The following is an 11630-nucleotide window of genomic DNA, read 5'->3' as shown; positions in this document are numbered from 1 at the left end:
TTGTACTCCCATTTCTTTTTGAGTGTTTGCCGAATGGTAAATACCTGGTCGATAGTTAATCGGTCTCACCTAAATTCACACAGATAATAACCAATCATTTCATCTCCGCATCGGATTAATCTTGCTAATAGAATGTTTGAGAGATATCTCGATAATTATTACAATCAGTTTTGTAGCGCCTTTCTTATGAACTGGAACAATTATTGTTTTTTCCACTCTTGTTCAATTTGAGGAAATTGGCGTGTATTTCGCTCCACAATTTTACCCCTCCAACTAAAATTAACTCCGCGGGAATTTTGCCTACACCCTGGGACTTTGTGTTTAATTTCTTTATAGCGATTTCTATTTCTGTTCGGTTAGGCTCTGAAATATATGGTTCTGCTGTGTGCGTTTTCCTTTCTTCACAAACATTAGTTTTGGTTCAGTAAACAAATCATCAAAGAAATCTTTCCATCTATTCAAGATGCTATCAATACCACTGAGAATTGTTCCGTCGGCCTTCTTTAATATACACGCTTGGGCTTAATAGCCTTTCTTAAATTCATTGTTGCTCTTATACATGTCCCAAATGTTTTTGTTTTTATTATTAACTTCAAGTTAATTAATTTTAGCTTTCAAAAAATTGCGTTTCTGTGTTTTAAAAGTTTTGATGTTAACGAAATTTTGTGTAGTTATATCTTTCGAACTACACGCTGACGGTAACGCTGTTTTGCTTGTTTTCTCTCTTCTCTTCTAGTTTAGTGCATTCCTTGTCAAACCAGGGGTTGTTCCTGCGTATTTCCGCGGGCCTGGTTTTTCCTTTGCTGAACTTTTTATGCTATCCCTAATTTTAACCCAAGTATCCTCAACACTAGTGCAATCCGAACCTTCTAAAACCGAGAATCTATTCAACACTACACTCTCCTGACTCTCCTCTAATTTCTTTACATTAAACCTCACAGTCTTTAGATGCTGAATATTTCCTTTATTCAACGATAATCTCTCTTTTATTATCGCTGCTATCAGGTAGTGATCAGTGTCACAGTCAGTTCCTCTGAACGACCGAACGTCAATTATGCTAGATGTCTTCTTCTATCTATTAAAACATGATCTACTTGATTACGTGTTTCTCCATCTTGTGAGGTACAAGTATATGTACGTCGTGATGTGTGATTTCTGTATTGTTCACGATAAGGTTTTCGGATATTGCAAAGTTCACGAGGCTAACACCATTGCCGTTACTTTCCTTATGCAGACTTTTATTCCCTATAATCGGTTTGAAAATATCCTCTTGTCTTATCTTCACATTAAAGTATCCTAATAGAATTTTCATATCGTCGCATGAGAACCAGAGGAACATCACTCCATTTTTATAAGTTTACAGGCGAGAGGACAAAAATACTACTTTCTTAGAAAGATGTGTTTTTAATAAGATGGTAATTGAGCTACGTTACAACACATGATCGACAAGGAGAACAGGTAGCGTTACGTTCCATTTTAGTCCAGTCAATAAAGGCAAAAATAGGCTTTTGTCGGGACTAATTAGTAACAAGCTGAAACTGTGCCAGTTATTACAACATCATAAGGGGAGTATTTCCTCAAGAGTCCTATCATAGAAATGTGCGAGCATACCTGGATCAAAATGTCAGTCACTAGATAGGACGCAGGGAATTAATCGAGATTCCTGCACACTTTCCAGACCTTACACCGTTCGATGTTTTCTTGTGGGGCACACTAAATGATGAAGTGTACCGTCGTAAACCACGTAACCTGGACAAACTTTGAGATGAGATTCTTATGGTGTGCCCAGAAATCTCATTGGTCACGACTCATTGGAAGCAGTCGTTACTCGTATTCAGAAATGTACCGATGCTGAATGCTATTTTGAACATTTACTTTAACCACAAAAACTGAAATGGAAACTTTAAGTTCCACCGGTCTCACGATTATACCGGCTAAACTAAAGGAGATGGTGATGAAAGATATGAATAAAATGGTGGAATGAAGAAAGTGGAAGGAGACGGGAGAGCCCAAGAAAGCCCACACACACGATGTTTGTCCCCACAAAGCTCAATTGGCGCGAGCTGGGATCGAACCAGAGACTCCAAGCAACAGAGGTGAACGCTCTACCACTGAGCCACCGCGGCCCTACTTACTTTAACCACCATTTGGAACATTCAGTTTGACCAGAAAGTATATTTATTTTCCAAATTGAACTGTATCCTTACTTGTCTCAGAAATAGTTCAAAGTACATATAATTGTCCATTTTGTAAAGTGACCACAATCTTTAGCAGTTATTTGTATTCATTAGAAAACAATAGTTGAAGTTAATTTCATACTTGCTGACAAAGCCTATAAATACAAGACTTACGTTCTCTTTTATATACATAAGGAGAGAGTATCGGCTTCTATTACTTCTTTCCTCTTAGCTTCATTTGGTGTATGACTAAGATCTGAAATTAACACAAAACTTAGAAAGATTATTGATTACCTGTTATATGTTTTTCCTATGCTTTCTTGGCCACCCTAGATATTTTCTTTATCGTTTGACAATAATATCATAAAAGCATTTACTATTCCATCACCTACTCAACTTACCAGATATAACAGGACTTCTTGTTTCCTTTAGTTTACTGCCTACTTTCACAAACGTAGATACAGTATGAGGCATGAATTCACTGTTTATTGTGGATATTTGAACTATATGTATTCCCACCAGCAATGCAACTCGTCCCTCCTCCACTAAAGGCAGAAAGTTAAGCATATAGCCAGCAGGGAACCTTCAACTGTATCTCTTTTGATGTATAACATGTAACTTTATCCAGGACCAAAGCAATAAGGGGATTTCATAAAGTGGGAAGATATAGCATAAAAAGTGGAAAGACGTACCTTATCCTAAATTGCACAAGGCGAAAGCATACACTTGGTATTTCTTCCAATAGCCTCACCTCGTACAGCATTACTCAAAGCAGTATAGTTTGCTAAACAACTAATTCAAATATATCAGTGTGTTGAGGACAATTATTAACTCGGAACATTATACTCAAATTATTATTATATAAAGTATTTACACTGTACATTCACCTTTTTATACATAACATACATGAGCGTTATGAAATATAACCATCGACTGTCTTGAAGGCTTACCAATGAAATCACTTGATTTTAAAATATGCTATTGTGAATACGATATTGTGCACACGGTGGGATCTTGCATGAAAAGTGAATCAGCATCTTTCGCTTTTATTATGTTGATGGGATACGTTATTTATTAAATCAATCACGTCAGGAACAAATGAACACCCACTTTCATTTTCAAAACTCTGACTTGCGCACATAGCCATGTTTGATATGGAAGTCTGCAAGAAAGTACTCAAAGAAGAAAATGTAAGCTTAATAATTATCGATGGTTTTAGCTCACATTGCACTTACATGGGATCATGATCACAGAGATGATCGAAATATAATGAAAACAGAATGTTTGTTGATCAACAATAATGGAATTTGACTAAGCTTCACATAACCCTAAACCCTTCGCGTTACAGCCTACGAATGGCTACAGAGGACCAGATTCCTTTTCTTTTTTTAAATTGGCAATATTTGATTAGCACATAGCTATTTGTTTGTTATTCGTTGTTTGGGAATTTAGCGTCTCTTTCAGCACGCTATACAAGACATAGGACTACGACTTAACGTAGGATACGAAGTACATGAGCTCCCACCGAAAACCCAGACCTCTCGCTAACCATATAGCCACGACGAATTCAGCATTTACTATTGTAATTAATTACGTCATATATGACTTGAGTGCTTCTTAATTCTTCATTTACTGAGTTATGAGCTGAGTAAATTTGATGTTGTTTCTTTTATTTAAGTTTACACAAGATTTTCTTCACCTTCCTCTTTCAATAATTTTGTGTTTCGAATTTTCCGGGACAACCATGAATTTGAATATATATTAACATGAAATTCACTAACAAGCATTCTCACTGACTGTTCTTCGTTTTACACGAGTTTTAGAAATGTGACAAAACATTAAAATGTTCACTAACTTACCTACGTTAAGACTTCTCTAGGTACATATGACATAACAATTTGAGGTAAAGCTTTACGCTTTTAGAATTTCGACATATCAGGCTTCGTATCAAAACATAAGACAAGGAAAAGCAGTAAAACTCACGGATTGAAAGCGCATTTCTACCGCTCAGTACAACACTTTTGTAAATGTATCAGCTTTTTCTAATAGAACACTTATCTTTCATAATGCTTTTTTAAAAGCCTCATACGCTAATGGGTTAATAAATTTTAGATATTTCTTTACTATAGCTCAGCAATGTGTAACAGTCAGTTTGAAAACACTCTAGGATTCATCCTGGTCGTTCAATGTTCAGACATCGCGGATGATATTACATTTCGTCTGGTATATTCATAAAGCGTTTTAAACTTTACGTATTATGTGAAGGTCATAATAAGTGATAGTAATGAATTCCGCAATAAGAACACAACTATTTCTTAATCCAGTAGTTTTTGATCACCTTAAAATTTGATTCTCTTTCATGTTCATGCTGTATATTTATGCGCTAAAGGAGAAATAAAATATACACGGATTATTTTTTATTTACCAGACAGGTATATTTCACAAAATAAATACCTTTGACACGCATTGTATATGTACGGCATACACCACAAAAACCTTCAATCAACTCTTATTTAACTTTAAGATTCATTAGTATTCAAACTGCACTACAAGTAAGTTAATGAATCGTTTATGTTGCTTAGGAGCTGTCAGTATGTGAAACATGGCTCCACGGAAGACGTTCTGAATCAAAAATTAAATGTCGCAAACATTTATTTCTAGGCAACTTCTCTACTTTCATAACACTTCACAAACAATGCCCACACAAAACGAAACTAGATTAAAATCGTCATAATATTATATAATGGAAAATTATTAATTTAAAAGAAGATTAAAAGATTAGTGTGTGGCGGTTATCCCCTTCGACCCTTCCCACGAACTCCAATTAGTGGATTAAATGTTGGGAACAGCTGGCTTAAGTAAGTTCAAACCTATGTGTGGAATTACCTAAGACACCAGGGAACCATTTTAGTGGTTTTGAAGAAATGCGTTCAGCGCTGGAACGAACGCATTTCCTTGTTGAAACCAAGGAGATGAGAAGACGTTGTGTCTCTGAAGCGTGAACGGAGGAAGAATAGCCGTACATAATAATAATAATAATAATAATAATAATAATAATAATAATAATAAAGCAATATGATAAATTACGGGACTTCACAGAAGAGAAAGACAATGATGTTCTATGAGCTTTTAACCCAAGTGTACGTCTTAGCGATTTTCAACTGTGCTTTAAATGAGGACATTTCGCTTGTTTTCAATTTGGCAGTACTAAAACAATAAGCAACGACCTCTGTATATAATATCTATGATTTCTTCAAGCGGAGTAACACCACAGCATGGCAGAATTGTGTGTTACATAACTACCATCATTTTGATTTTAAAACGTATCGATCCATCGATACTCAATATATTTGGTCTGATTTTACTGTTTCAAAAGTGAACTATGAGTGTGAATTGTATGTTGCTGACATAAGTCTAGCATTTTGTTCCATTAGAAAGCATATTTTCAGAGTATATTCAATCGAACAACTCGCTCTAAATTGATAAACCAACACTATTACTTAATAATGGCATTCGATTCTTAATATTTGTAATTGTATAACAACTTGGATGAAAATTATTCCGCAACAGATTCGAGAATAACAATTAAGTGTAAGGTTGGTGGAGCGGGCTGCAACACTTTACATGTTAGTGGAATTAGTGCGTTTCATTTTCACACAACTTCAACATTAGTGGCGAAGCATGCTGATTACTTTCCATGCAACTTACGTTCAACATTCCGGATTCTCGTAACATTCATACATAACATTACGTATCATTGCACTATATTATGAACTTGCAATAACTTGTCATTAAACTAGCATTCCTGAATTACAGAGAATATTTGCAATATTAATTTCTCGAATGTTCTAGCCAATTCTCATTTATCGAATGTTTATCTTGAACAGCTATTCTGTCAAACTGCACCAATATCTATGATTATTTATTACCAACAATGTATCTATTCACAAACATTTTCACTGTGAATCGTATTTACTTTCAACTAGGACGCACATCTCAAATTTTCGAGTGGATTCTTTTTTCTTTTTTTTTTTTTTTTTTAATTTAAGTTTTTGTTTACCGTTTGCAATTCATTTACTGTATATTAAGCTTAATTCGGTACTCTTAACTTCAGTTCAATGAAGTGTTTAAACTGCCTCTGACTGTCACCAAACCCTGTCACCACATGCGAGCAGTAAGCTATGTATTTGCTTTTTCAGCGTGCGATGCACTGAAGGAAAGCTTTTGAGTTTCTTTCTTCTAAGGAGCTAAAGCCTGTGGGACTGTTGTTCCGCATGGACCTTCGAAGTGAAATCTGTAAATATAAGCAGAGATCATAGTAAGTTAAAGTTCATGCAATGTGTAATATACAGATGAAAGACTACGGAAATCGTTCACTTACTTGTGTAGTAATTTAATTTATTCGAGACGATGAATTTTGCTTGCATGTATGCAACTATGTGCAGGTCCTGTTCGAAAGCTTTAAGCTACAAAAATATTTATTGTATTTTTTGCAATGCCTTTATCCTCTCCAAATGCTGCTATAATATGCTTCAAATACATATCCACTGAAGAAGTTTCGTGTAGAATTCTTATGTCTTACGGAATGTTCAAAATCATACAAAACATTGAGTTATCTTTAGTGACTTTAATTTGTTCTTTTATCCTAGTTTCTAAAGTCCCACTTCGTAAACCTCTGAACTAATCACTTAATCTACGCAGTAATTTTTCCAACCAGCTGATGACTTTTCTAAGTTTTAGAAGGTTTAAATGCTACCTCAAAGCCATCCGTACCTGAGTACTATCTTTTGAAGCCTGGGATAGACTAGGGAATAATGAAAACGGTAATCATTAATCATTCCACCATTACACTTGTTTTGACATTATTGGTAAGGCCAGTTCGTATCTTGTCGGAGCTTGTTCTACCATTGTCCAATATAATCCCTACTGTAATTATTTTTCAAGCTCAAATTACAAATTTCTTCTATTGACTCTTCTTCATTGTTTCCTGTGATGCTACTTTATATACCCTTACGAAGGATTTGCCCAATCATTTGCTTCTACCATATGTATTGATTTTTTATGGATACAGTAGTTATATGCATGGTTTTCTAGGTATATTAAAAATGAAGTTATTGTTATACCTGATAACATTATATGCAAGGTTTTGTTGTTTTGAAATGAGGAGGTGTATCGGAATGGATTTTTTCTCTACATTCCGAAAATCACGTTAAAAATTCCGTACCACTTTTTTTTTTTTTTTTTTTTTAACAAATCGCGAAAATGTGAAAATTAAAAAGAAACATAACTTCTAAATAATATCGATATATGATAGCGTTTGTAACATATGAAAATATGGTCTGGAGGAACAGAATGAATGGTAACGAACAGAGAAACAAACATATTTCAAAACACACACACACCTAGCATTCACCACTAGCCTCCCCTTGAAACTTCCTATTGTTGGATTTTCTTCGGTGCTGTTCTGTACAATCTCTTTGCAACATTCAAGGCCATCATATGTACAATTCACTTTCCTTGGTATTTCTTTCCCATTACTTTAATATCCTGATAGAAGTGCTCCTCGCCATGTTCTTCTATAAAATCACTAATGAAACCAGGAAAGTAATTTAAATGGGCATGAAGAAAGTGAACTTTGACGCTCATATTGCAACCGAGCAGTTTATAGGATTCCAACATCTCGTCGATTAAAATTATGTAACTGACAGCCTTTTCGCTCCCCAACAGATTCTGTACCACATTTCTTGAATGCAGTCCATGCATGCAATTCGCACTCACTCACAGTTTTCTCGAGCATGTTAATTTTCATATTTGTGGGTCTCCAAATATGCCAGCTTTGATTTCCCTCAGACGTAATTGATGAAACCTTAACAGCAAAGCACTGAAAGCATTTATTGCCCTTGTTTAAAGCTGTCACGAATTATTTCGTTATATCTAGTTTTGTGAGTAACGTGTCAACAACATTTTCAGGATCAACCAGTGGAACTGAAACAATGTTCCATACAAATAAGATGACACTCCAACTCACAAGGTGCTGGCTTGTTTTCTTTATTCACAAATACATAACTATTCGTAATGTTGAAATGGACGTAACAACATACATATCCTTTTTATCTTTCGTATGAATTGTTACCGCTTGCCGTCCTATCTTACTAAACGACAAGACACTCCCGAAAATGTTGCAGCAAGAAAATATTTGTCACCTAGTACATTCCGAATCCATGATAAAGGATTATCTAACAATTAGAAAGGATTGAATGTGGTCATGAAATCCTTGGAAATTTGACATGCTTATCTGCACAGAAACACTGGATACAAAGAGCACCACAACTACAGTTCCACTTTCGACCCTGCCTCTGCAACTTCAAGAAGAATCACATCAAACCAGCAGAAAACTGTTACTATGCACTCTGCCCCTCCACTTCTCGAACGCTTTTCTATGCAACAATATGTTGTTGAAAATAAAACCCTGTTATCAACGATTGCATTAAATACTTTTCTTCTGCTAAGCACTCCGCCTCGATTCATTGCATAAATCAAACTGTATTAGCTACCTCTTTTCCTTTCTAGGGCACAGTCACCCTTTGTATTTAGTCTAGGCGTTTAATCATTATGTTTCTAAGATAAGGAGTGAAAATGCTGAACTAAAACATGTAAACAATGTAACACGATCGCGCGTGTAATACACGATAATAAGTGTATATACTCAGGTTATTATTTATTAATTTGGAATTTCTTTTAATAATGTCTTTCAACTCTTTATTACTTTGTATTAGTTATTAGGTTCGCATATTTAGGTATTTACAAAATCGTACTTTCCAGCAACAAATACTATGGCAAAAGCGAGCAGAGAACAACTTATTCCTTGAAAAAATAAAATCGTGTCTCGGAACATTACTTACACAGGTGAAAGAAGTCACTCATTACAAATTCGTAGTTTCGCAATTAAGGAATGCCCCTTATGGTTATTGAAAGATGAGAATTAATTGTTTTACATATATAGTTCACATTAAAGTCTAGTTTAACGTTCCATAAAGAGATAGTACTTACTGAGTTAATGATGTAAAAACGAAAGGGAAGAACGGAAGAACCACGAGGAAACCCGCCCATTCGGTGCCTATTTACCACAAAACATGTATCTCGCGCCCATGGTTTGGACGCAGGAACTTTCGCTCCAAAATAGTTCGACCGACTATGTCCCGAATTCTGTTTTTAAGTTAGTATCAACATGTACTATATTTCAAACCCACAATCTGAAATATGACCGATCACTTGAATCAGTTTTCTTCATCCAATGTAACACATGACAATGATAATGAACGAACTGTCAGTATAAAGGAACCTGCTTGCTTCCCTAGTTTCAAAACCTAAGAATTTTAACGAAAACAAGATATAGAAAAGCAATACAAGAACATGATGGAGATTTTTTTTTCTTTTTTCTAAGTAAAGGTATGAAGATGTCAATATTAAAACAAGAATTGCACATAATAAAACTTCGTTACTTTCATAGTGTAATGGAAACAAATCATTAATATTAGATTACAATAATTTGAATCGCAAATTCTGACTCTTTTATATATATATATATATATATATATATATATATATATATATATATATATATATATATATAATACAGAAATCCAGTCTTTCTTATGTATTTTTGGAAAGGAGTGCACACCCTCAAATCCCCAGAATAGATTTTGTCCTCTCTCAAAAGCTACATTGCAGATACAGAATTTTTTTTATAGTCTTGGCTGAAAAAATATTGTTTTTATACAACTTTGAACATTTCGTATTTGCATTGAAAGAGCATATAAAAATTTGGTTCAAAAAAACGATTAAAGACAGAGAAACTGAAACTTTATTTGAACTCATGTATCATACATATTGTTCGCAAACTGCTTCATTATTTTTAATGTCAGAATAATTTTAAAATAATAAAAAATATTTTTTAATTTATGAGACGAATCATTATAATTAAATCATTACTAATGTATACTAAATATTAAATCGTTACAAATCTATAAATAAATATGTGCTTATACATATATAACATTAAATATTACAATATAAACACAAAATAGAAAGTACACTTTGATGTCTTACACATATCCCATATTTCAAGATTCCGGGTCCGATTAAATTAGTCCGGCTATGCGTATTGATCCAATGCATACGCTTACGTGCAACTTTATAAGCTACTAGCAGCGTTCACCCCGCTTCGCTGCGGTCACCCCGGAACGCAATAAACTTTGTTACTTAGATAATTTTTACTTTTTCGCTTTCAAGTGATATGATAAAAACCATAGAAGATTGCAGTAAATGTTAACATTATATCGCCTGTCATTTATGTTAACCCGCCCCGCTTCGCTGCGGTCACCCCGGAACGCAATAAACTTTGTTACTTAGATAATTTTTACTTTTTCGCTTTCAAATTGCAGTAAATGTTAACATTATAGCGCCTGTCATTTATGTTAACCCGCCGAGTGACACGGTCATGCGGGTTGCATATAAATACGTTTGTTTTTATACCTATGATGAACTAACAAAGGATTTGTACGTTATGGACACTTGAATGGTCAATTATCTCAAGACACTGGTAATTAAAAATTAAAGTGATATGATAAAAACCATCTAGGGTCCAAATCCTAATAACCCCCCAAAAATAAAAGAAATTGGTTCAGCCGTATTAGCGTGATGAGGGAACAAAGGATTTGTACGTTCTCTTTTATAATATAGATTTTCGTAAACTCATACACCTCTCTGCGAATTAAAACATATTACAATGAAACAGAGAAAATCAAATACGAGTGATCGTATTCCGAAATCCTTTCATTTGTGTGATAAGCCACCCTCACTTCAAGCACAACAGGAAACTTCGATAAAATCGAAACTGGTGGGAACGAAAAAGAAAAGAGGTTGAAATTATGTGTACATTAAAAGTGAATTTCACATTGGATTATTGATCCAACTATATCTTGTGGATAATTCATCAATACGATATTCCTCTGAAGAAAAGAACGCAAAAGATACTGCGCACAACTACAGAACATAAGTATGCTACTATTGTTAGTGGAAAAGTTTCTAAGTTTTCAGTTGAAAATTAAAAAAAAAAAAATAAGCACTCAACCATATTTGAAATAATCTTAAAATTTTCATTTCAAATGTCTTTAAAATATCTTTCTTAGCGAATAGAAGTTCCCTGACTCTTACTTAACAGAATTCCTTAACTATTCTCAACCTTCTCACATTCCTGTATGTGATATACAAGTACATACCTTGGCCATTTCTCGACCTATTGAGTATGAACCTCCAGTCATTTCTGGTGGCGTGGCACATACTTCATATACTTATGTAAAAATCTGACTCCTGAGAGTGCATCCAGTCCAGAACGGATGTCTTGAGAACTTCACTGTCGTTGAAACGCTTCGATGCAAGTTACTTTTTCAG

General features: G+C 34.5%; 1 protein-coding gene across 4 annotated transcripts in view; it reads right to left on the bottom strand.

Moving 5' to 3' along the window:
* Positions 1-3017: 3017 nt before the first annotated feature.
* LOC145660664 (NAD-dependent protein deacylase sirtuin-5, mitochondrial-like) overlaps positions 3018-11630 on the bottom strand; it is a 41582-nt gene continuing 32969 nt past the window's right edge. For all 4 annotated transcript variants that reach the window (XM_081725985.1, XM_081725986.1, XM_081725984.1 and 1 more), the window contains exon 6: positions 3018-6471. In XM_081725985.1, the coding sequence (XP_081582111.1) occupies positions 6417-6471 (55 nt within the window). In that variant the 3' untranslated portion in view covers positions 3018-6416. The remainder of the gene's footprint in view (positions 6472-11630) is intronic.

The sequence above is a fragment of the Thermobia domestica genome, chromosome 9 (genome assembly GCF_964235325.1).
Source record: "Thermobia domestica chromosome 9, izTheDome1.hap1.1, whole genome shotgun sequence".
Classification (NCBI taxonomy): domain Eukaryota; kingdom Metazoa; phylum Arthropoda; class Insecta; order Zygentoma; family Lepismatidae; genus Thermobia; species Thermobia domestica.
The sequence above is the reverse complement of the archived record's forward strand: the minus strand, read 5'-3'. Positions and strand labels throughout refer to the sequence as shown.